Here is a 27,325-nt window from a genome sequence, read left to right as displayed (position 1 = left end):
CGGCTCTTTCCAAATGAGGCGACTCTTTTTGAATTATGTTTAGCGGCCTGTCTCAGTCGCGGAGAGAGCCCCGCCACAAGAATGGTGTTTCCAGTGATATGCTAGCAAGCGGTATCAGGATGCGAGGTAGCCTATGGCACGTGGGCAGTAATTTGCAGCAAGTTGGAACACGGATTGCGCCTTGACCCACTTGGGATGTTATAGAAGATTATAAACACTCTGTTCAGACCGAACTCACTGAAGTTTTTATAAGGTGTAACTACGAAGACCAGGATGCCTCACCATAGACCACGCCCAATGGGAGGTCATGTGTATTTAATAGCTGCACTTTCCGGTTTGAAATCTGTTATTCTTTGCTGCCACTGATGAACAATCGGAACAGATTTGAAACGCGTCTGGCAAATAGCAAAAAGATTAGTAAAGACCGTCTTTGTTCTACTTGACGTGCAGCCTACGTGAATTATTGAAGGACAATCACCTACCTGCAGCAGCTCTTTCCAAATGAGGCGACTCTTTTTGAATTATGTTTAGCGGCCTGTCTCGGTCGCGGAGAGAGCCCCGCCACAAGAATGGTGTTTCCAGTGATATGCTAGCAAGCAGTATCAGGATGCGAGGTAGCCTATGGCACGTGGGCAGTAATTTACAGCAAGTTGGCACACGGATTGCGCCTTGACCCACTTGGGATGTTATAGAAGATTATAAACACTCTGTTTAGACCAAACTCACTGAAGTTTTTATAAGGTGTAACTACGAAGACCAGGATGCTTCACCATAGACCACGCCCAATGGGAGGTCATGTGTATTTAATAGCTGCACTTTCCGGTTTGAACTCTGTTATTCTTTGCTGCCACTGATAAAAAATCGGAACAGATTTGAAACGCGTCTGGCAAATAGCAAAAAGATTAGTAAAGACTGTCTTTGTTCTACTTGACGTGCAGACTACGTGAATTATTGAAGGACAATCACCTATCTGCAACGGCTCTTTCCAAATGAGGCGACTCTTTTTTAATTATGTTTAGCGGCCTGTCTCGGTCGAGGAGAGAGCCCCGCCACAAGAATGGTGTTTCCAGTGATATGCTAGCAAGCGGTATCAGGATGCGAGGTAGCCTATGGCACGTGGGCAGTAATTTGCAGCAAGTTGGAACACGGATTGCGCCTTGACCCACTTGGGATGTTATAGAAGATTATAAACACTCTGTTCAGACCGAACTCACTGAAGTTTTTATAAGGTGCAACTACGAAGACCAGGATGCTTCACCATAGACCACGCCCAATGGGAGGTCATGTGTATTTAATAGCTGCACTTTCCGGTTTGAACTCTGTTATTCTTTCCTGCCACTGATGAAAAATCGGAATGGATTTGAAACGCGTCTCACAAATAGCAAAAAGATTAGTAAAGACCGTCTTTGTTCTATTTGACGTGTAGCCTACGTGAATTATTGAAGGACAATCACCTACCTGCAGCGGCTCTTTCCAAATGAGGCGACTCTTTTTGAATTATGTTTAGCAGCCTGTCTCGGTCGCGGAGAGAGCCCCGCCACAAGAATGATGTTTCCAGTGATATGCTAGCAAGCGGTATCAGGATGCGATATATATATATATATATATATATATATATATATATATATATATATATATATATATATATATATATATATATATGCACTGGAAAACTAAACACCCACTTACCTTACAAAGAAATGGAAAGTTTGCATCTCTGAAGCCTCTCTTATTTTTCACCTTATTCATCTTCTGCTCAATCAACACAACATCCACAAATACACACACCTACTTGCTACATTTCTTGGCTGAGCTTATCAATTATTCTTCTTTAATTCAAATTCAAAGTGCAGGCCCTTTATTCAGCCTTCTTGGTAACTACTACCCGTCAATAGCAGTGGTTAATTTGCACAATTCCGTCCTTTCTTGCGTCTTTTCTACCACACACTGGGGCAGATTTACAAGCCCCTCGTGCCACTTTTGAGTCATTTTTCCCATGGACTTGTAAATCTGCCCAACTGTGTGTACTTTATGCACTATCTTTCTTCCTTAGATGTGGTACTCGTTTCTCTTGCTCCCACTGCGGAATTCAACACCCTATCTGTGTAATGAGCTGGAAATCCAAAGATCCACTTCACTGACAATGCAGTGGGTAGTTTGCGTCTCTCCAGCCTTTCTTATTTTTCACGTTTTTCATCTTCCACTCAATCAACACATCATCCACACATACACACATCTACTTGTTGCATTCCTTAGCTGTGATTATCAACTATTCTTCTATTTTATATTCATATTCAAAGTGCACGCCCTTTATCGAGCCTTTTTGTTGTAACTACTGTTCCAGGAATTCTGCTCCTACACAGAACTATACATAAAGACTTAGGACCTCAGTGAATTACGGAGTACCAAAACCCACCTTACTACACACACCCCCTACCAGACTAGCACTCAGTGACTCATTGGTTCTTCGTCCTAAAGCAAAAACACCAATGACTAGTCAACCCAGAACATGCAACTTAGATTACCTCAAGTAAGGTGGATAACAAGAGCACTCTTTCGTTATAGTCTTACACCAGTCCAAAACAAGGAGTAAATAAAGACACGTGCAAGTTTGAAATGTTTATTTCTAACGCCGTAATCTCATGCACAGTACCTTATATAATACAAGCAAACATATTATCAGAAACAAGGTTGTCAGCATTGTTACTATTCCATAAAATACAAAGGGAAAAAGCATCCTATAATGCTAAAGACAAACAAATTTAAAATATACCTACATTTCACCCTCCCTACCTAGCAGGTTAGTTAATAACTACAGAAGGTCTCATAGAATTACATGGGCAGACCCATACCTCTGGTACTCAGCAGTAGTGGATCACATTGAGTTGTGCACAAACTGTCAGGATATGAATGTTCTCGAACTGTGTTTAATTATGCCTACACAATGCATTATTAAACGCACCAGTATCAGAGGTGGCCACAGCTGCATATATCTGTTATGGCTCGAACGTGCGAGGATCATTCTGAATAACAGACTCAGTATTTAAGATAACCTTGATGTTCCATGCTCTCACTATACACACTAAACAAGCGAGGCAGTCTACAAATGTAGCATACAATATTATTCTCATGTAAAGCAAAATACTCAGCCTTCTCCAAACAATATCACAAGTGGTGTTGTGTGCAAAGCAGAGCAGTAAAGGAAAAATGGCGTTTAAGCTTCTAATAAACCCATGCTAACTTAACACGGTGTAAGTGCAAGGCTCAGCCCACGACACCCTCCCTCGATCAAAGCACATGATATAAACGTGGGCGAATTAGGAACGCAGAGTCCAAGCCTGAAAAGCAGAGTCAAGTTCAAATTTGCAAAAAAAAATGATTCGCTGTTTGATAGAAAACAGTAGCTAAATAATAAAGAATAGGTAGAAAAATCAAAGAGTCTTAATCCAACAGCGTATAAGCACAGTATGTAGCAACAGCCTCCAACAGGAAGTCATTGTTCTCATCTGAAAACATTTCAGCCATCCAAATCAATAGTGAGAATGAACATACATTTTTCTCAACGACCGGAGCCTCTATCACCATCGGAGGAAAACTCGGGTCATCTTCAATGTAACTGCGTGCCAAGAACTCATGCAGCCTTTGCAAAAACATTCCAACGTTCCAATATTCCATGTATCGCTGCTAAGGCCATAATCTTGCCGCCAGAACAGAGCAAGTCATGAACCACTAAGGGGCTCATCAGCTGGTCATAATCCATACAGCAGAGACACCGTACAGCAGAGACACAAATCCAGGGCCCAGTCGAAATCGAAGCTCAGGCAATGGAAGACAGGTTGAACGCATGTGAAAAAGGAGAATTGAAACGATAATCCATAAGCTGCACTCAATGTAGCCAGAGGCAGCGCTCCGTAATAACTAAGCTTCGGTTGCGGACCAGCAACAGCTGGGACATATTGTCATCTGCTGCAAGATGTGCATCCATATTTAAGTAAACAAATTAATAAAAGCACACCAGCAACTAATGCAAGTATTAAGCGGAATCGACCAAAGATGCTGGAAAAAATCGAATGAAAAAATCCTGAAAAGATACCAAATATAGTTTGAAAAGAAGTCACAAGGCCACTGCTTCTAACTCTAAAAAAGTAAGGTAACCCCGTGGTCAAGGACTCATTAAAGATACTCTAAATTAACTCCCCAAATTCAGGAGCACGTCTGTATTTAATAAATCATGCACTTCTGTGCGGGTGTTTGCTACATGAAGGACAAATGTTTCTCTAGCATATGTAAGAGCGACCTCTTTTTGAGACAATAGCGCTCTTATACGACTCATTTGGTCGACTCTGCTTTCAAGGTCGGAATCGACGGCCAGATGGAAACACCCAGCTTCCCATGCAGAGGAGTAAACACAACTTTTTTATAGCAAACCACAAGCTCAGTTACCGTGATCATGTAAGCGATGCCTGCTAACATCGCACAACAGTCTGCATTATTTCATAGTAAATAACTCCCGTTTCCAGTAAACTGAACGTTGTAATGATAGCAGGTGTCGGAGTGCCTTTCAAAACTCAGTCCAAATTAGGCACATCTTCATTACAAGAGCCATGCAATTGTATGTGTCTACAAATTAAGGAGTGATGTGGTGCTATTGTGCAATCCTCGCCATTCAGATAGACTTCTTTTCCCTCCCTCAGGCACCTATATGTAATGGTAATACCCAAGCTTCATGGAGATTAGCGCTGGCCAAGGATCCATATCTATAGCATAGTATTTCATGCAAACGTCAAACTTAAACAGGCTGAAAAGTAACGTTATGATACCGTGGATAAGCCACACAGCTGAATCGGATCTCCAATGAGTGACCACTTCTAACCATTCTCATAGCGCGCCCTGTGCTCTGATTTGACAGTGAGAGAGTGATCGCACCATAGTTTGTACTGCTAATCATTCTCAGCATACGCTACGAATACGCTTTCACGTTACGCATCGCATCAAAGCTTCCGTGTGACGTCATGTACGGCGCCCCGCACTCAAAAGACGCAAATGTTTTTAATTGTTTAAAAACATATATTTATGTATTTAATGAACATACTAACAGAAGACATTATCTAGGATAATTATGAAATCATTTTTTTTAAAGTTTCAATAATCCTATATTATTTTTAAAAGTAATCACACAAATCGCGGTGGAACGTCATGCGTACTCGCATCATAAGAGCACGGTAAGCACAACTTAAGCGTACGCAAAGCCAAGTGACTTTAAAAGAAGACATTTGATTGGTTCATAACACTTCCTATTCCAACTGTTGAAAGTTCCATCCCATTATAATCATTCTACTTTGACTTTCTAAGAAGAAGCATCTCTTCTGAGAATCTTGTTAATAGCACAAAGTTTACCATAATAACAGCAATGAACTCATCTTCCAGCCATTCTTCAGAGGAATATTTAATTCCTGAAGAATATCCAAAGAAGAGGAAAGAAGCTCTAATTTAGTAGTTTTTTACTTTTCCAGAAGGGCAAAAAAAGGTTAATGCTCCAAAAGTAACCTGTAAAATTTGCCAAACAACTCTTTCAAGGGTTGATCCATCTAAAAAATACTCCTTTGGCACACCAAATTAAGAGCGACACGTGAAGAACTTACACACCAACAACTTTGCTCGAGCTGCAACACGGAGGTTGAAGGGCAACCCACCTGCTGCTGCTGGACCAAGAACATCAACTGCTGCACCAGCATTTTCAGCAAACAGTCCACACCCACAAATTGATCCTGATTTTGCTATGTGTTATGGGGAACAGTCTATTGACCTGATAAAACGCAGGAAGCAGGAGCATCGCTGTCCTCGACATTATTATTATTTTTTCATTCTTTTGTTCCTGTTTGACACTTCCAAACCACCTATTATAGAAAAAAATTACCCCGGGATTTGGCCCCCCAGGAGCTAATTAAGAATAAAACGGACTTCTAGTTTGCGTACGGGTACTATACGCGTAACCCCGCGATGTTTTTAATAAAAAAAAATTCATTTTTGCGCCTAAAGATCCATGTGGGACCTCCTGAGCAGGCCTAGAGGGTCAACATGTTTCTACCCTGTCCCTTTCCTTATTTTTCAACTTTGGTTTACTGTTTTCTTCTGACTCGGTGCTACCGAGGCACAAGATGGCTGCCAACACTTCCTGGTTTGGAGTGTTGACAGACAGTTGACATCCAATCAGCATGCAGCTCGTGCTCGTAATTGTACGGACTTCTGTACGCGTGCAGTACTTCGTCTCTAGATATCGCTATGATTTTACTTTTGATTTTCTCAGGAACTACTGAACGGAATTACACCGTTGAGGAGTCCCGCCACAGCAAAGAGGACGGAGCAGTCTGGCAGCTTCGGCAACTCTTTCCCTCTCATGTTTGAGAACAGCTCTACTCCCACCACACCCGCCCTTGCATCATGGCCGCTGCATGCAGTTCGTGACTTCACGGAGGGGGCTCTGTCACTGTATGAGAGCCTCTCAGGCCACTACCAGGAGCGGACATGTGTGGTTTGTGGCGTCATGGGGACTCAGGAGGAGAACTTTGTTTCTAGTGCACTGTCTGCCGCAGTTCCACACAGCGCTCCGTATAAAGCCTGATTTACATGGACTACTCCAGCGTCGGCATCATCACCTACCTCGCATGCAGTGGCAGTGCATGATGGGATCTGTGGTTTTCCACAAAAACTACAGGTCTGTACGTGATGAGAACTGACGAATCAGGACGTCTATTTAAAGGCGGAACGACTGGGAGGATTTTGATGGACTGTTGGCAGTGCAGGGGTGAGAGATGGCATTTGATAAAGGCATTGTGCCGAAACGCGTCATGCCAGTGTTCATGGAATAAAGCCCCTTCCTGCAGTACCCCCTTGTGTCTCCTCGTTCTCTTCGGCATTGAAAGGAACCCTGTTGGCATATTTCTGCGGGCAAGTCAGAGCACGCATTGAGGTGTCCCACCACAGCAAAGAGGACGGAGCAGTCTGGCAGCTTCGTCAACTCTTTCCCTCTCATGTTTGAGAACAGCTCTACTCCCACCACACCCACCCTTGCATCATGGCCGCTGCATGCAGTTCGTGACTTCACGGAGGGGGCTCTGTCACTGTATGAGAGCCTCTCAGGTCACTACCAGGAGCGGACATGTGTGGTTTGTGGCGTCATGGGGACTCAGGAGGAGAACTTTGTTTCTAGTGCACTGTCTGCCTCAGTTCCACACAGTGCTCCGTATAAAGCCTGATTTACATGGACTACTCCAGCGTCGGCATCATCACCTACCTCGCATGCAGTGGCAGTGCATGATGGGATCTGTGGTTTTCCACAAAAACTACAGGTCTGTACGTGATGAGAACTGACGAATCAGGACGTCTATTTAAAGGCGGAACGACTGGGAGGATTTTGATGGACTGTTGGCAGTGCAGGGGTGAGAGATGGCATTTGATAAAGGCATTGAGCCGAAACGCGTCATGCCAGTGTTCATGGAATAAAGCCCCTTCCTGCAGTACCCCCTTGTGTCTCCTCGTTCTCTTCGGCATTGAAAGGAACCCTGTTGGCATATATATATATATATATATATATATATATATATATATATCCAAACCTTGAGGAAGCACACGGAGAGAGGCCACATGAAGCTCGATTCAGTTCTTTTATTAAAAACAACAACTTGCCAGAAGTCACCTCACGCAGATGCAGGCCTCCCAGTCTTTAAACACTGCCAGACGCATTTCAGGATTTTTTCGATCCTTTCCTCAGTGGCAACTTGAAGGAATAAACATTGCGCTGTGAAAACACAGTTTTTATTCAGAACACCTGCCCTGGTGGGCGCGGCGCTCCCAACGCCTCATGGTTTTTGTAGTCCATTTCAATTGTTCCCAAGTGGGTACGATGTTCACTCCTGATTTTCACAAATTAATAAACCCAAGTACCTATATGTATTTCTTAACAATATACAGCCCCCTGCTATAAGGCTATATAGACCTTCCCTAGGGGATATTTACATATAATATTATAGAAGTGGTGGTTGAACAAGCAGGGATGTATGACGTTACAACGCATGTTTTTACCACGCATGCCTTTACAACGCAGGTTTTACAATGCAAGTTGTTACAACGACTTGCGTTGGGGGGCGCTGGATAGTGAATAGTTTAATTTACTATTCCAACTCCAGTACCCGTGGATAATAGGGAAGGTGTTGGATAGTAAATTAAACTATTCCCTATCCTAGAGGGCCCCCAGCGCAATGTGTTGTAATAACTTGCGTTGTAAAAGTTGCATCGTAATGGTAGTGAGTTGTAAAAGTTGCGTTGTAAAGGATGTTCCCCAACAAGCAGTGCTCTTGATGTCTGTCGTAGCAGGCTGGGAGCAATTGTGTCCAGGGCTGTTCTGACTACTGGGCAGTTTGGAATGCTGCCGACCTGGGGGCTGATTTCATTGCGGTGGGGGCTGATTTTGTTCATAGAGACCTGCGAATTTCATTTAGCACCCGCAGGTCTCCATGAACGAAATCAGCCCCCAGCTCAGCAGCATTCCAAACTGCCCGGTAGCCAGTCCGGCTGAGGTTCCGTGAATTCTGAACCCATGTTTCAAATACCATGGTTCCGTTATGATTTGGGTAACGAGGAACCGTAACCGATGAGTTCGGCAAGTTTGAGTGATTTCGCTACGTTACTCACAAGGATTCGTAGTGTATTTGAGGATTCCGTTCTGAACCTTGGTTTCCATTTTGTATATGGCAGCCATTTTGTGGTTTCCCTCATATAGTTGACTACGGCCGAACGAGTCTTTAGAACACGTACACTTTAGCTGACTTCTGAATGACCTGAGTGAACTGACCCTGTTGCCTGAAGCCGATCTTGTTAGGCCAGTTCCTTTCCCAGTAGCTGATCAAGATTGAGGATCAAAGCACAGGACATCGTAAAGTTTTACTACACACAAATATGTCTTATCCTTCTCCCACCTGTTTCTGTTTCTTTCTTTATGGCTTATTTATGATATGGGTTGTGGTCCTTTTTATTATGGGTTCGTTCAGCCTGTCTTAAGAAGAATGTTGGGTTTGTCCGATGATTGATCATGGGCCGGGTAATTGAAAAGTGGGTTTTACCGTCATGCGATACTTTGGGTGTGGATACATGTGATTGGACAGTTCGTAAATGTAAGGTATTTGTTTGGAATGTGATTGTTGGCATAAAAAGGGATGACTTGCTTTGTAAAAGTCTCCTGAGAACTCATACCGTGATGATTTCTAGGACTTCTGTTTCTGGCTGCAGTCAATAAATTCGATCTTTGACGTCACCACGAAGAGTCCCGTGTCTCTGTACTCTAAGACAGGTGAACCCGAAGACTTTGGGCGTGCCCCTGGCACCGCTGGGTCTTAAATAACCAGGTTCTTCAGTTGGTGCCCAACGTTGGGCGACATCAAGCGGTACCGGTCCAAGCCTGAAGATCGTGAGGAGCTTTGTGAGGAAATTCCGGAAGAGGGCCCCCACTTCATCGACCCCGGTATGTCGAACGTGGACTGAAGGTCTTTGCTGCGAGGTTTCCCGCTTTCTAGACAGCTGCGAAGGACCGCTGCCCTGACTGTTGCCCTGTCTTGGACCCCCCTTTGTGCAGCTTTGTAAGGCGAGACAATAGACGGGTCTTCTGGTGATGTTACTGATACCTCAGTTAAGTATAAGTGGGTCGCTCCCAGTCCTTAGTTTTTGGTTCTTGGTTCTTAGTTTGTTTGGTCCTTAGTTTTAATTTGAAAATTGCAATTTCCAAAGCCGAGGGACTCGTATATTTGCGAGACTATCGTTGTAGATAATCCCTTGAAGTTTGAAGCTAGATTAGTGAGCGAAGATGCCTAGTCTTAGCAAAATTGGGAGAATATTCTGTTGTGGTTATAACAGGGATTCCCGATTGGAGGATTCATGTCCGATACCTCCAGTTGGAACTCCGACTTATGAGCTCTATTCTAAACACGGTGTGGGCCCAATTTCGTTTAATGAAGTATGGGTCCGTTACACTAGGAAAGATGGGGTTTTACGATGGCCCCAACATGGTAGTTTTGATACTGAGATTTTAGATAATCTAGAAACAAAATTGTTTAGAAAGAAAGCCCGGCCGGCAATGTTTGACTCCTTTCGCCTTTGGCGCAAAGAAGCCAAACAGAGAGAAATTAAGCAAGCTAAACGAGATAGGAAAGATAGGAATATGTCAGTACTACAGGCTGCTACGCAGTATAGGGATGATGGAGAGGAGCGAGCGAGTGAAGTTTCAGATAGGCAGCGTTGTATGGCCATAGATAAATGTTATCCGGCCTTGCATTCTCCTCCACCGAAAGCAACTGAAGATCTTGAAAAAGATCCCTTGATGTCTCATTTACTGAAATTACCACTTCCTTATGTGCAGGGTGCTACTGCACCTCTATTACCCCCGGTTGTTCCACCCTTTGTTGTTCAACCTCCTGCTGTTGTTCAGCCACCCGGTATTCCACAGATGGCTTTACCTCCTCCTGCACAACCTGCTCTAGGGTCGCAAGCTTTGCTACCAGCTTTACCTCAAACTCCTTTGCCTTCCGCTTCTGCATCTGAGACTCCTACTGTTCTTATTCCTACACCTTCTTTGCCTCAAAATACTTATTCTCCTGTTCTTATGTCTGCTTCTTCTCCTTCTGTTCGAAAACGACTGACAGAGACTTTTTCTAGTCTATTGTCTCCATTGTTTGGGTCATTGAATATGACCCCTGTTTCGGAACATAGGCAGAGTCGTAGTCAGCTTCCTGGTTCCAAGGAACGGGCTGTATTGGATTTGTTAGCTCGTAAATGTATTATGAATGCCTCAAGGTATAGTTTGCCAGCGGTTATGGATTTTTTCTTTCAGTGGGAACCGCCTAAGCAGAGGTATGTTTTTAATATGATGTGTATGTTTCTGCGTCAGGGATGGGAAGATAATGATTTGGGTTTGATCCTGCAGGAACTACTTGATGTTCAGTCGGATTTTGCTAAAGGGATGATAGTGGAATCTGATATTACAGATGCCGTAGAGACGATATTGGCTTTTAGATCTAGCCTTCCGCCTCACACATTGCACGAACCTGATTCCTCTGTTAGGAGAAAAGCGAGACAGTATCCCATGAGAGAAGTTCCTCCTGTATGGAAGGAAGCAATTCAGGCTGATGCCGCTCTTCACATTGATGCCGTACCAGCTCATTTTCAGCGAGTATGGGTACATGTCCCTTGGAAGAGAGTAGAGGTCTTGGCTCTTAAGCAGACCTTACCTGATCCTCGTAAGAATCCTGCTGGCTACTACAAAGAATTGTCCCAGACAGTAGATGCGTGTATCATGAATTTAGCCGACATAGACATGTTGATGGGTAATGTAGTTCCGCAACCTTTGTGGGCGAAGATTCGTCATGAGAATCATGCGGCAGAATTAGGAGATACTTTGGCGAATATTATAGCTGCAGATGGTAGACAACAGGGAGATGCTAAACCTGAACCTTTGGTTACGGACTTGCCAGGTAGAATCATTAATTTATTGAAGACGATGATCCCTGCTTTACGAGTGAATTGGGATAAGTTAACAGCATGCAAGCAAAAGAAAGACGAGAGTGTGTCTGATTTCTTCACTAGATTTGAAGAGACATTCGTAGATCATAGTGGTCAGGATATGAGTACGGAAGGTGGGCAAAGATTGTTTGTTGATAAGTTCGTCTTTAACTTACTGCCTGAACTGTGCAATAGGTTGAAAGATTCCAAAAGTTCTTGGGCTGTTTCTTCGTCGGCCCAGATATTGGCAACTGCACAGTACTATGAGAATAGGGATAAGGATGAGAAAGAGAAAGTAGAGAAGAAGACGAAAGACTTAAAGACAAAGGTTCTTTTGCAGCAGGCGTATCCGCCTCGCTCGAATCAGCAAGAGTCACAGCAGCGTCCACAGTTTCAGCAACCTCCACAGTTTCAGAGAATATCAGAGAAGCCTGAGTATTTTCCTCCGAGACCACCATTGGGTTTGAATCAGTGTGCGTATTGTAAGGAGGAAGGTCATTATAAAAATGAGTGCCCTGTTTTACGACAACGTGCGAGTGGTATGCCGGCCCCGAGAGGTCGTGGTGGTTTTCAGCAGGTGTCAAGAGGTAGAGGACGTGGTGCATTTCCTCAGAACGAACGTTCCTTTCCCCCACAAAATTCTTTGAATTGCTTTGATCAACAGAAAATTGCATCTGGCAAGTCTACTCAGTATTATGCTGATGAATATTATGTTGAGAGTGAGAATGCTGACTATAATGATTGCTAGGACAGCCATAGACAAAGAGAGGGAGTAGTGTCGGTTCCAATAGATCAGAGTGGGCCTTATGTTGCAGTAGCCACATCGGGTGTGGTAGAGCCTTTTCTTTTGGATACTGGTGCAGCGAAGAGTTCTATCATGCACTCTAAACTCCCTGGCGCACCTTTGTCAGGCTTAACGAATGTTTCGGTAGGATTCTCTGGCGCCCCAGTTCGTAATCCAGTTTCGAGTCCTTTGTCTCTTTCTATAGGGCCTTGTGAATTGGAAGCACCTCTCATTTTAACAACAGGTTGTGGTGAGAATTTGTTAGACTTGGATTTGTTGAAAAGGTTGAATGAGACATTGCATTGTTCTCCTTCGGGAGTACAGCTTACATTGGGTAAGAAAGTGATCTCTCCGATGTATTTGTCTAAAGATCGGCTTCCACCGGAATTGTGTTCTCTCCCTGATACTCTTTGGGCTACTGGTCCTAATGATGTGGGTCTTTTGGAGATTCCACCCTACGTTGTAACGCTTAAAGCGAATGTCAAATTGCCACGTATCCCCCAGTATAGGATTTCTAGCGATGGTGAAAAAGCGCTTTTAGCAATCATTTATGATTTAATTGAGAAAGATGTGATTGAAGAAACGAGAGGTAATGTGTGTAACAGTCCGGTTTTGCCTGTCTTGAAGCGTACTGACTCTTCTCAGCCACCTGTCTACAGGTTTGTGATCGATCTTAGAGAAGTTAATAAGATTGTCGTGCCACAGTTCCCAGTTTTTCCAGACATTACTGCTTTACTGACCATGATTCCGGCTTCAGCTGCCTGGTTTTCGGTTATAGATCTGAGAATGCTTTCTTCAGCATTCCGATTGCTGAAGAGAGTAGAGATATTTTCGGCTTCTGTTTAGGAGGACGAAGCTTCCGGTTTAAACGCGCACCTCAAGGCTATTGTGAAAGTCCTTCCATTTATAGCCAGGCTTTGAAAACTCAGCTTGATACTCTTGCGATGCCTGCTGGTACTGCTCTTATTCAGTATGTTGACGATATGTTAGTGGCTGCTGATGATAAGGAAACTTGTAAAGGAGCTACTCTTTCTTTGTTACGACATTTGTCTGACTTGCATCATAAAGTGTCACCTTCAAAGTTGCAGTATTGTCGCCAAGAAGTGACCTACTTAGGTCATCTCTTGTCGAAGGAGGGAAGAAATTTGACCCCAGAATGAATTCAAGCGATTGCTCGAATGACTGTGCCAAATACGCAGAGAGAGGTACGTGCTTTTCTGGGTATCACATCGTATTGTAGACAGTGGATTCCGAATTTTAATCTGCTGGCCAAACCTCTGTTGGCATTGACTTGTAAGGATATACCGAATCCTCTTCCTTGGTCTGACGATTGCCAGAAGAGTTTTTCTGAATTGCGTGATGCATTGTGTTCTGCTCCAGTGTTGGGTACTCCCGACTACAGTAAGCCTTTTACACTGTACGTCCACGAGAGAGAGGGTTGTGCATTGTCAGTTTTGACTCAACAATTTGGTGATAAGCAGCGTCCATGTGCGTATTTCTCCTAGACTTTAGATCCGGTAGCTAGAGCGTTGCCAAGTTGCTTGAGAGCTACAGCGGCAGCGGCTGTTTCTATCCAACAGTCTGCTGGATTGGTGATGGACAATACGTTGGTTGTGATGGTTCCACATGCAGTGGACACTTTATTAAATAGAACTAAGACTCAACACCTTACTAGTGCGAGGTTGTCGGGTTATGAATTGACGCTTTTGGCTAGTCATGTGCATATCAAGCGGTGCAATGTATTGAATCCAGCGACATTGTTGCCGATTTCTGTGGATACAGATGGTCAGGAACAGCATGATTGTTTTTTGAGGACGGAAGAGGAAACGAAGGGGAGAGTCGACTTGAAAGACACTCCTCTTTTGGATCCTGATGGTATGCTATGGGTTGATGGGTCATGCTACAAGCTCCCGAATGGTGATACGACTGTAGCATATGCCGTAACGACATTATGCACAATTGTTGAAACTGCACGAGTGAGCCATAATTCGGCGCAAGCAGCAGAGTTGATTGCATTAACGAGAGCGTGTATTTTATCTGAGGGAAAGAGAGTGAATGTGTACACCGATAGTCAGTATGCGTTTGGTGTTGCCCACAGTTTTGGACGTTTGTGGAGAGAAAGAGGGTTTCTGACGTCGCATGGGACTAAGATTCAACATGGGCAGTTGGTGAATGAGCTTCTGGAGTCACTTACTTTGGCGAAGCAAGTTGCGATTGTGAAGTGTAGTGCTCATCGGAAGGTTACGGATGATTTTGGTCGTGGTAATGCGTTTGCGGATGAAGTTGCGAAAGAAACAGCGAGAAATGTGATGAGTCGAATGTATGTTGCAGGCCCTGCGAGATGGATTGGTGCAGTGGGAATGTGTGAAGATACGATTGAGAGTGTGAAATCAATCCAAGCTGAAGCTACTGAAAGTGAAAAGAGCGTGTGGAGAGAAACTACGGGTAGATTGGATTCGACTGGTTGTTGGGTTGAGTTATCGGAACACCAAAGATGGATGTTGCTGGATGCATATGTGCTTGCGGTGGTTACGATGGCACATGGTTTGTCTCACATTAGTGTGAAAGGAATTTGTAAGTTGTTGGCTCCAGTGTGGCAGAATGCTGGAATTCCCAAATGTGCTGAGAATGTGGTCAAGAATTGTATGGTGTGTCTGATGTATAATCCTGGCAAGGGAACTCCAACTCCAGCTGGTCACTTTGGGCCTCCGATGTATCCGTTCGAGGTTCTGCAATTGGATTTTATCCACATGGAAAGGTGTAACAACCTGAAATATGTCCTTGTAGTTGTTTGTGCCTTTTCTAGATGGGTAGAGGCATACCCCCTAAAAGACAATACGGCCTTGTCCACAGCTAGAGTCTTGCTCAAAGAATATTTCCCTAGATTTGGATTGCCAAGGATGGTGTGGAGTGATAATGGAAGTGAGTTCGTGGGGAAGATTATGAAAAAAGTATACGAGGGTTTGGGCATAAAACAAAAGTTTCATGCCGCAAATCATCCCCAATCAGCTGGACTAGTGGAATGTTACAATGGCACTTTGAAGTTAAAGTTAGCCAAAATTCAGGCGAGTTCTGGTCTCCAATGGCCAGATGCTTTGCCGTTGGCACTTTTGTCAACTAGAACTACAGTGCATTCCCGAATTGGCCTTAGTCCTTATGAAATCGTTTTTGGCCGCCCGGCGAATGTGTGGGGAGTGCCGAGGCCAGTGAAGTTTAGTGACATCGAATATCGTGTGTTGGTGGACTATTTGTATGATTTGACGGCTAAATTGCGTGTCTTGCATCAACAGGTTCATGATAATTTGCCACCAGCATCTGTGGATCCAGGTCACACCATCAATCCCGGTGACTAGGTCCTGGTGAAGAATTTTCAGCGGACCAAAAACGAGTAGCCCCGCTGGACCGGCCCCCACCAAGTGCTCCTGTCAACAAGAACTTCGGTGAAGGTCTTCGGGAAGCGAAATTGGATTCACGGCGTACATTGTAAGAGGGCGCCTTTACCTCTGCCGTACGACCAGTGGATCCGTGATGGTATTGGTGACTCAGAGACAGAACAAGTGCTGAAGTTCATGCCGTTTAGCGATCACATCTAGTATGGACAAATTCTGAACGACAGGACGATGACATTTTGCAAGCAGCTGTACCTCCGCATCTGAGATTGGACACCACTGAGCCTGAACTTTTGTTTAAAGATCACACAGTGCCTGGTAAAGGCCGTTATAATTTGCGACCGAGAAACGATAAAGCATAATTTTTCTTTTGTTTTTGGAGAACTGCACTCTCTCATCCAAGAAACTGTTTTGGCCTATTTTTCTTTTTCGAGCTGCCATCCGAGCTCAGCTGTAGGGTCGCGGTATAAAGACTTGGGATTGCAGCCGTGTAGACACAAGGTCGACAGTTCTGGTTGATTTCAGGGCGTTCCCTGAACTGATAGACGCATTCCTTAGCGGAAGACAACCAACTGCCGCGAACAGCACGGTTAGAGGATGGAGTTTCCTGGGACAGAGAGAGCTGCTGAGAAAATGAACTTTAAAATGAAACTGTGTAAATTGATGTATAGCAAATGTTTCCTGATAACATGTGTTCTGATGTTTCTAAGCATGACGTTAGCATAGGTGGGTTGGATTGTTTTCGCTACCCAATTGACTTCTGCACCCACCTCCCAACCTATGTCTTTTTCTACTACTACTTCTTTGCATTCTTTTCATGTCCTACCTGAACACGAACAGATTAGAAGGTCAGAATTCGTACATAACACATTCATACAGCTACTGCACCAACATCAGTTGGTATTGAACATTACTAATTGTTGGGTGTGTGGTCTTATGCCACATACTACTTTGTAAGTTGTTGGCGGCAGACCCGAGAGCAGAAGTCGGCCCGGGACCAGGGTTCAATTCCCGACGCGGCAGGGTTGTGGACCTGGGTCAGCGGACTCGATAATTCTCGCTTCGGTGCTTACTCTAATCAGGGTTTCCACTCGGCAACTCTGGGCATTAGCTTGCCTAATCTCCACAACGGCCCCACCAATTCCGGGGATGCCTGGCTCCACCTTGGGGACTCCCAGCAAGGGACCATCCCACAGGGAAAGCCAGGACGGGTTCCCCAGAGTTATACAGCGCCGGGACGCCCCGTTGCTGGGGCAGCTGTGCGCTTTACAAGTATACTACATTTACATTTACATTTACATTTACATACTACAGGTAGAGTTGTTCCTTATCTGATCTTACCGTTTGTCAGAATGGGTCGATATGGGCTTTTCAGACTATGTTCATTTACGCCCTGAAGTTTATCCTCTGCATTCCATGAGAGATAACTTGAGTAATCAAGCCTTGGTGAAGGGAGTTATGAATATGAGCAGAGATATCGATACGTACAGGACCATTCCTAAGGAAGAGTTAGCGGCTTATGTTGGATGGAACACAACTGGTTACAGTGTTAGTCTGAGTGAAAGGCAGAAACGAAAGAGGTCACCTCCGATTTGGGTCGTACCCCACCGAGATCAATTGTGTCTGCAAGGAAATGACAAAAATCCGAAAGCTCAGCTGGGGAAGAGTGTTTGTACTCAGACGTACCTTTTTACGTCTCAATCTTCCCCGCCGTTTTTGGCAGCTGAGGGCACGTATTTTGTTTGTTACAACAGAGCATATACATGGTTGCCCTCTGATTTTTCGGGAACGTGTTATGTTGGATACTTGTTGCCTCCTACGTAAACTGCTGCTGCAGATTACCACAAGACAAGAGTTGCTAGAGGTGTCTTCGATCGGGAAGATACAGCTGGACAGGAAGTGGGAGACTTCTTTAAGGGTTTCTTACCGTTTTGGGGACCTATGGTTAACAGTAGAGGTTTACGGCAATTGACGAGAGTGGTTGAATCCACCATAAACGAAACTGCCGGTGCCCTTAGTAATCTGACAGCTGAGTTTCAAGGGGATCGCCTTATGACGTTACAAAATCGTATGGTTTTAGACATCATACTCGCAGATCGAGGTGGAGTATGTAAAGTGATCCAATCGAGTTGCTGCGTTTTTATCCCAGATAATGCTCCGACAGTTTGCGAGGCCATTTCCAAGTTACATAAGATCTCCGAGTCTATACATGTGGACAAAGGAGATTGGTCGTTAACTGGATGGTTTTGGGGACTATTATCCGTTTGGGGATGGAAGCTTCTGACGGCTTTAGCAATTCTTTTCTCGTGTTGTGTTTGTATACAGTGCGGTCCTGCCATATGTGGCCTTTGTGCTACTATGTGTGTCATGGGATCGCCTGCCTCGAGAGATACACAGAGGAACAAGATAATGCTTCAACAGCACCTTGGTGATCTGATGAGAATTGACATCGACTCTGATATAGACTGAGTGATTGCCTAGGTAAGGGCAAAAGGAGGGTCTGAGGTTCCGTGAATTCTGAACCCATGTTTCAAATATCATGGTTCCGTTACGATTTGGGTAACGAGGAACCGTAACTGATGAGTTCGGCAAGTACGAGTGATTTCGCTACGTTACGCACAAGGATTCGTAGTGTATTTGAAGATTCCGTTCTGAACCTTGGTTTCCATTTTGTATATGGCAGCCATTTTGTGGTTGCCATCACATAGGCCGATGACTACGGCCGAACAAGTCTTTAGTAAACGTACACTTTAGCTGACTTCTGAATGACCTGAGTGAACTGACCCTGTTGCCTGAAGCCGACCTTGTTAGGCCAGTTCCTTTCCCAGTAGCTGATCAAGATTGAGGATCAAAGCACAGGACATCGTAAAGTTTTACTACACACAAATATGTCTTATCCTTCTCCCACCTGTTTCTGTTTCTTTCTTTATGGCTTATTTATGATATGGGTTGTGGTCCTTTTTATTATGGGTTCGTTCAGCCTGTCTTAAGAAGAATGTTGGGTTTGTCCGATGATTGATCATGTGCCGGGTAATTGAAAAGTGGGTTTTACCGTTATGCGATACTTTGGGTGTGGATACATGTGATTGGACAGATCGTAAATGTAAGGTATTTGTCTGGAATGTGATTTTGGGCATAAAAAGGGATGACTTGCTTTGTAAAATTGAGCAGTCTCCTGAGAACTCATACCGTGATGATTTCTAGGACTTCTGTTTCTGGCTGCAGTCAATAAATTCGATCTTTGACGTCACCACGAAAAGTTCGGTCTCTGTACTCTAAGACAGGTGAACCCGAAGACTTTGGGCGTGCCCCTGGCGCCGCTGGGTCTTAAATAACCCAGTTCTTCACGGCACTGATTGTGTCCCTTGTCACAGTCAGGGTGGGACAAACAGTGCTGAAGCCCTGAGTGGATACTCTGTTCGACTTGCCCTGGATACCCTTGGCACCATATACTAGGGACAAATAAGTAAGTCAGCACTTGCCAATTGAGGACATCCGATTTAACATATCTTTTGTAATGAGTTAGATGGGGCACTCAGGTGTAGACAGCAGATCTCAGTGCATTCTCAAAGTAGAAAAACCAGCAGCTAGTAGTCGAAATAGGGGCAAAAAGTTGGGGGTGGGCCTGCAAAAGCCAGTGTTCTTACAATACACATTTGTGTGAATCTTTCAGTTGAGTTATTTCTTGCAGTAACAACTTTTCAAAAGTTTAGATTTCAGAAAGCATGCTAGAATGGAGGGATTGGATGTAGAACAGGATGAAACTGTATTGTACTCATTGTATCATCAGATTTATGAATGTTACCTATAGGACATTGTTGATATTGATATAGCCATTCAAGCCCAACAGCCTTGTTCTGGGAACTGGAATGAAAATGAGGAAGGAGGAAGGAGAAAATTGCCGGTAGACAGGAAAAGAGGGGTATGGTTTGATGAGCCAATCAAGGGAACTTTGACCTTTGATTATTAATCAAGGGGTTTAGGTAAGAGGTATGCTAAACTGCTCCAGTGGGTGTGCACTCAGGCTGAGATCCTGATTTGGGGGTGGGGTTGTGGCTGGCAGGCAATAGGAAAAGCAAAGATATGCCAGGTTTGCTGAGTCCTACTGGGCCTAGAACCGGGGTATTATTTGCACCACATAAATTGGTACAAGCATGATGCTGGGCGCTCATTTCGATTTATGAAGCCACCCTGCATGGTTTTGAGTTTCCTCATTAATCATGAGTAAGGCAACGCGGTGCAAATTACTGGGAGGGGTTCCATGAGCGTTGCAGTGACTTTTCCCCTACACCACCCATGGAATTTGATGCTGCCCTATATTTACAAAGTGATGTAAACCTGGAGCAGCACAGAATTCACATGCCTCCCAAAGTGAGGCTTAACGCGGAGAATTGTTTTTATTTTTCCTCATTGTTTACCTTTTCTTTTTTCGTATTTCTATTTGTGCTGCATGCTGCCAGGTTTTGAGGGTCAGAAACAGGAGCACATGTAAAGCGTTATTACTTATTTCGTCATATTGTTGGTGCTGCCATACTATTACATGGTATGTTCTAAGGTGATTGCACACTGTGAAAAATACTGGCATTTAGCCGGTGTTTCATGGACCATGCTTGAAAGAAAATTGATTTCTCTCATGATTTCCTCATAGAGGTTGAGGAACGTGCTCCAGAGACTAAAATGAGAGTGCATTTTTTATCAGTTCCAGAAGGCCAGGTGCATGGTATTTAAAAGCAGGACATGTAATAGTTTAATGTTAAACATGCTATTACGGTGAATTGGTGGCAAAAGCTATTTCCACAGTAGAAGGGCTGGCAGTTCCATAGAAAAGCACTGGGTTACATTATTACATTTACTAATGCAAATTGTGTTAAGGAAGCAGCTAGAAATATGATTACAAGATTATTTTTATTAGTTATTTAAAATTCAATGTAATAGTAAAATAATTTTTTTTATAACTATTAAGTAAAAGGTAGTTTTAGAGGCATCCTTTTTGCTGATTAAAGGCTATTTGCATGAGCTTCAACTGTCACCCATACGCTGAGTATCCTCATTGATGGCATCTAACAACTGCTCCTCACCGAGCATGAGAAAGGCCTGGGGTATAATGAGGTGTTGTTCTTCTCTTCACAGGATAGGCAGTAGGCTGTGCCTAGGAACTTGTTTACCTTCAAAAAGGCCTCTCCTGCAACAGGCAAATGTTAGATGAATCCTGGCCAGGCCCTTCCTTTGTTCCTCTAGTCAGGCAGGGAACCAAACTTAGTGGAAGAGGTGTTGCCATAAGAACCAGTTTTAAGTGACCAGAGAGGAAGGGCTGCTAATTTCCATGGCCACTCCTCTGAAACAGGTGCACAAGCTCTGTACTCGGGAAGACAGGTTTGCCTTCTTGGTATTAGGTAGATGATGGGCTGTCTGGTTATTTTTAATAGGGACAAAATAAAATGCTGTAAAAGTGGGTAGCCTAATTTCCAAGAACTTTACAACTTTAGTCCCATTAGTTAGGGATGATTCATGGGTAACCTAACCCACAGGTTGCTGCCAGTCCCCAATGGGGCATCCACAGTATCCTCCTCAGAAAACTACTGGACCTTTGGAAGATCAGAAGATAACTGAGTCTGATGTTGAAGACCTGAGAAGAGTCATGAAGGACTGGACCTGCTTTCCTTCATGAAACCAAGACAAAGAAGTGGACTTCAAAGGTCATACATTGACCTCCTGTTCAAGATCCAGGGACTCAAGAAGCTACAAGAGGCATTTTCCTCAACTGCCCAGAGGACCTGCTCTGAACCCTGGAGTGAGTCTTGATCCCCAAGTGCTATCCCCAAAGTTCTGGGACATCGTGCTGTGTAAAACTTAACTCTCTTATCATTTCCTGAAATCTGGAGCTTAGGAACTGTTTGGCTTCAAGGCCTCTGGAGGACTGGTCCAACACATACAGCTGATCTGACAAAGGTACATTGCCACTGGGCTAAAGATTCAGGTTTCTCCTACTCAGAGCTTTTCCGCAGCAGCCAATCTGGTTCATCAGGACCTTAAAGAGAAATTATCTGGCCTCATGGAGCCCAGTTCAGCTACACCCTGCAGTCTTGCCCCGCTGGAGAAATCCAAGCACCAAAAAGGTGACTGAATCCAAATGTAATCTTTACTGGGCTAAGGCGCCAAATGTTCCTGGCTGGCAATGGACCTTCTGTGGGCTTGTAATTCAAATGGTCCCTGCTTGAAGCTTTCAGTCAAAGTCAATAGATTCACCAGAACCTCACTCAATGGCTACATGAAATTATGGATCCCTCCATGGCCAGAGTCTGCTGCCCTGCCAGGCTTAGGATTTTTGGCTTCCTTTTTAAAGAATAAGTCCGAGGTAAAACTTCTGACCTGGTTGAACCTGCTTTCTGTAGCTGACCTGTGCTCCATTATGGTAAGCCTAAAATCATCTAATGTTTAGGTCTTGTCCTTCCATGATCAGTTGACAACGGTTAGAACATAGCATTATATTTTCAACCCTAAAAATTCATGTATGTGGTTTCCCTTATGGTATTTTTCTCATTTTATTATTAAAATGTTCTCTATTTTTCAAAATTGGTGTGGGAATTTTCTTGTGTTGTCTTTTGACTGTATTACTGTTTTCATGCTGCATAAATACTTTATTCACTAGGTCTAAGTTAAGCAGATCTACCCTGTGTCATAGCTACCAAGGGGATTAGCTGAGGTTTATTTAGTGACTTCTGTATTTTCCTCTGACAAGGATTGTGATTGTCACTTGAGGTGGGTACTCACCCCCTTAACTAATACTCCAGGTTCTTATGTATGTACTTTCAACAGCAGCAGCAGCCTGTCAGTTAAGTTCCCAGTATTCTTCTGTAGCTTCCCACAGAGTAAACCACTAAAAGGCTAACATTCTGCACTCATCACAAAACTGTGGTACACCTGAAGCCATCTTCATGGAATGAAATACAATTAAGGGGGTTGATTTGTCATATATATATTAAGGTTAGTGCTCTAGAAAGGTTAAATGGGGGCACATTTTCTATGAGTTCCCAAAGATCTTCCTCATCAATTTCAGTTAAACATTGTACCACGCAGAATGAAAGGTGTACTTTCAACTCCAACAGCAATCTCCCAGTTAGCTCCTTGGCAATGTACATATATAACATTTAAGTTGGGTATCCTAATAGGATCTTAGCTTATATTAAAACCCCCTAGAAATTCAGTGAAAATATCAAAGGATGAAGTGGTGTTATAGTTATGTTTTGAAATAGGGTAAAAAGCAGTGCTTAATTTGTAAAATATTAAGTGCCAGGGCTCTGACTAGGAGGCCACTGCAGCTTGCACCACCATCACCCTTGTAATCGCTGCCAAAACAACTAGTAACCATCTCTCACGCATGTAAAGGCACCAGTTCAGAATATTCCAGGTCCCCAAAGCTAAAGGAATGGCTGGGGAGGCAGATATTAGCACTATTTTAATGTATATTTTATTAGTAAACAACAGTTATTCTGCTCATCTCTAAATTAGATGAGCAGCGCCATCATGTGGTAGATTGTTCTAAGTATGGTTTTGACAATTAGATGCCGGTGCCACGCACTGGCAACCAATTAAGTGCCGGTGCTGAGCACCGGAAAGCACAAGCTCAAATTAAGCACTTGTAAAAAGTGAAGTTTAAAAAACAAATTACATCCTTGATGATATCAGTTATATACCATAGTCAAATACAGCAAAGAGTTAGTGAATGCACACATGGGAGTCAACAGCATGGACACAGCTTAAGCCTTCAAGGCAAGAATACTTGTGAATTTTAACTGTTAAACAGTGCACCTTTCAAAAATCACTGAAGGTTGGGGTGGAAGAAGAACTCCATGTTAAGCAAGGTAAAGGCTGAGCACGCCCGATGTAGGTTGTAGAGGTAAGTTGGAAAGTAGCTTGTAGCTTAATGTCAAAGCCTGTTCTAAAATGTCTGTGAGAAAGTCCAAAGCTGCTGTTGACAATACATTACCCACCAGTCGATATGAAGGCACATTCCTGGGGTAATAGTTGCAATACAATGGTATAGATAAATTCTATTAGGAGCTGTGCACGTTTATTTTCAGAACTTTACTAAAGATTTTGAGGCATTGCAGATTATTGAATAATATAGTATGTAGGTTACACTAATAGGTGGTTTATGTCATGCTGTTGCAAGCATGGCTCTGAGGTTGAATGCCATTATGCCCATCTCAGGAATGTGTGCAGTGGATGTTACTAAACTACGCAGTGTTACTCATAAGGCCTTTAGAATGTGTCTTTACGGTGAAAAAATAATACCTGTCAAACACTTGACTGAAAATTGTGGGTCAAGTGAAGTGTTCAAAAGATAATTCCATCAAGGGAAATAGCACATTGTCCAAAGGTGTGGCATGTTGAATTACTTACAGTACAGCCCATACATGATTGTATGATCTCATCAGTGATGTAATCAATGATCTGTTTTGAGATGGCATATGAGATGGAATATGTGAGATCAAAAGCAGTGCATGATGGGCTGCAAGCTATAACTATCTCAGTAAACTATAACTGTTGAACTTCATAGATTATTTGTTTTATTAATGTACATTTTTGCTTTAAACTTCACCCAGAGTCCTGCTAGAAATACGAAATTTCATTTAAATGAAGCGAAATTACATTAATTTACTTTTGCTTGTAAAGGAAAATGTGCAGCTGATAGACTTCAAATCATAATTAAAAATGAATTTAAATTAAGGATTGTTATTTTTTTCTCCAATAAAATATTTTGTATGTATCACAACAATGTTGCTGCTCTATTACTTTGTGTATTTTATCTATTTAGCAAAGGGAATTGGAGGGCAACCCGTGTTATTTTAGCCAAAAGACCCGAATAAATATTCCATCATAATGTAATCTAAAATCACTCTTAGTTGTTGCCCGAGCTATGAAAGAGTAAAGATAATAGCTTATTAATACCAAATGCACATTGAAGTCTGGAAAACGGTGATTGTTCCCAAGCTGTTTCATCCTTTTAACTCTATTCTAATAATTTGGAAAAACACGCATCAAAGAAAGGTCACGAGTTATTTTAGGATAATTTATTAGTCCTCTAAATGTACTTTTGTTTTAACGACGCCGATAACGATCTACAATTAGTATGTAACACCTTATCTATAATCTTGATCTTGTCCGGACGACTTTCTGACAATTGGCGCTATTTTGTGTTTTCCTATGTTTTCTGACCTTCAACGATTGATCCGAAACATTCACTGAAACCGTAAAAATGTCAACTCTGGTCAAGTAGTGTCTCTATTGAAAGGCAAAACATAATTGTACCAAATCTGCAGTGGCTGGGAATCAAAGAAGAGATACATACATATTTTCAACGTCCTCGAATCCAGAGAATGCTGCCTTTGGGATAACAGTCACTTTTGTGAGCACAAATCTTCTGGAAAAAAACAGCACAAATGCGAAAGTTAAAAGCAATATTTAAATTTGCAGTAGCAGCAAAAAAGCAATATTTAAATTTGCGATAGCAGCAAAAAAGCTAAATTTTAATTTGCTGCAGTTGCAAAAAAGCAATATTTACATTTGCAGTAGCAGCAACAGAGATTTAACGACGTTGACAGATATGTAGCAACATTTGTTTTGAGGTTATTAAAGATACTCATCTCAACTTGTTTCGTTATGTTCACGTAAAAGGGCACAGCGGGATGGTCTACTGGTCCTTTGTCAGGCGCCGGCCTATGGACTTGGACAAAATCCCCTTTCAGGAGTGTGGATCTGCTTTCGTGATACTCAGAAAAAGTGATCAAGCTTTACAGAAAATAAATAGCTAAAGACAGGAGCCCATAGTTTTGGATCCTGCTAGCAGTGTTATAGAGGTTTAAGAATATCAAGACTATAATCTTGATTTTATCTCATGGATTTTTCTTCCACAACCCAACTCTTTATCTCACTTCTAGATACTCTTTTTATCTCACTGCTTTCTCCTTTTGACATAGATTTCTTATGTTGCTCTTTTCTTTCTCCTTCTCTCTTACTGTGATACAAATAAGTCCTGATCCTCAAAAATAGTTGACATTGCCCAGCAGGTACTATTATCTTCTGTGCACAAATTAAGCACGACATTGAATATGAATTTGCACTCCATTAGATTTACTGACCGAGAAAATGAACAGGTTTGTGGACTTTTCAGCCCGCAAAAATCAAAAGGGCAGACTATTTTGGAAACTCGTCCAAGTTTGAGAACATCCACCAAGGTAACCATTTGTTAATCTTTAAAATCGTGTGGCATGTGCTTTATCATCCTGAAATTGGTGAGATATTTACTCATGCTAATCTTGTTTAAGGCTCATTGTAAGCACACTATCTTGTGGTATCTCCCCTGATATAACTGGGTTTACAAGTTTTTGCCCTGAAATGTGGAATAACAGGTGAACCCTGTAATACCAAATCCAATTCTGCATGTTCTCCCCCTTTCACAAACATTTACCACTTGCTTGGAGCGGTTGGTAAAATTTATAGGAGCTGTTTCCTGGGTCTTGGGGGGCCTTAAAGAGGGCTGGGGTGGTGGGAAGGCACGGTTCCTTTAACTTTAGGTGAAAAGGGGGGTTTTGTGCTCTCCCCATGCTGACATGTAAGTGCAGTCAGGGTCTAGGTGCAGCAACTGTCCGCAGCACTTGCAGCTCTTCAGTAGTCTGCAGGTTTGATCTCTCCTGGCCCTTAATTATCAGGTCTGAGTTTAAAGAGCATGAGACACTAAGGGGCATATTTACAAGAATTGTAGCTAAGCAGTTTTGACATTGCTTAGCTGCAATATTTCTACCACTGTCTATTGCTGAAGTCCATCTATATGTTAGTGACACATTTGCAATACATTGTTACATGGCGTTAGGATCAGTTAGCAGCAGAGAAAAATGTCAGTGAAACCACTGTTATGTGTCTTTAGAATGTTGATTTTGCAGTTACACACAGAAGACTAAAGACGTGTTATACTAAGCTTTGTGTGTGGTGTACTAATTGGTGAGTAGCTGGGCTAGGGAGGATGCTACAAGCAGGTTGGATCTAGGAGCAACCCTTGACCCTGTCTCCAGGCAGGTCTCCCCCCCACGCCGCGCAGCTCCACCTGACTGCGCCCGTGTCTCTGCACAGTTGCTGCTGAGGGAATTCGAGGCCCACCTCCACCCGCAGGCTACCACCTGGCGGCCAGAGGTAGGCCGTAGGTTTGCTTTCCTGCTCTTGACTTGTATTTGTTTTGTATTTTGTATTATGTCCCATTTGCTTCTGTGACCGTCTTTTTACAGTATTTTGTACTTAGCTCATCTGCTCCTGTGACCGTTTCTCCCCGCTTGCTATTCTCTGCCACTTTCCCCGCCGCTGCGTCCCGTGCGGCCCGCACCCCGCTCGCCCACTCGTCGTTCTAGACTTGTATTGTTTTGTATTTTGTATTGTGCCCCATTTGCTTCTGTGACCGTCTTTTTACTGTATTTTGTAGTTAGCTCATCTGCTCCTGTGACCATTTCTCCCAGCTTGCTATTCTCTGCCACTTACCCCGCCGCTGCATCCCCTGCGGCCCGCCCCTCCACTCGCCCACGAGTGGGCGAGTATTGTTTTATATTTTGTATTG

General features: G+C 43.3%; 1 protein-coding gene across 2 annotated transcripts in view; it reads right to left on the bottom strand.

Annotated features, from left to right (window-relative positions):
• FSHR (follicle stimulating hormone receptor) overlaps window positions 1-27,325 on the bottom strand; it is a 1,957,424-nt gene that overhangs the window by 1,442,990 nt on the left and 487,109 nt on the right. The window contains exon 2 of one of the 2 annotated variants that reach the window (XM_078649629.1): window positions 25,073-25,144. In XM_078649629.1, the coding sequence (XP_078505755.1) occupies window positions 25,073-25,144 (72 nt within the window). The remainder of the gene's footprint in view (window positions 1-25,072; window positions 25,145-27,325) is intronic. The other variant, XM_078649630.1, reaches the window with a different exon arrangement.

Source organism: Lissotriton helveticus, chromosome 6, assembly GCF_964261635.1.
Source record: "Lissotriton helveticus chromosome 6, aLisHel1.1, whole genome shotgun sequence".
Taxonomy (NCBI): domain Eukaryota; kingdom Metazoa; phylum Chordata; class Amphibia; order Caudata; family Salamandridae; genus Lissotriton; species Lissotriton helveticus.
This window is presented reverse-complemented; position numbering and strand designations above follow the sequence as displayed.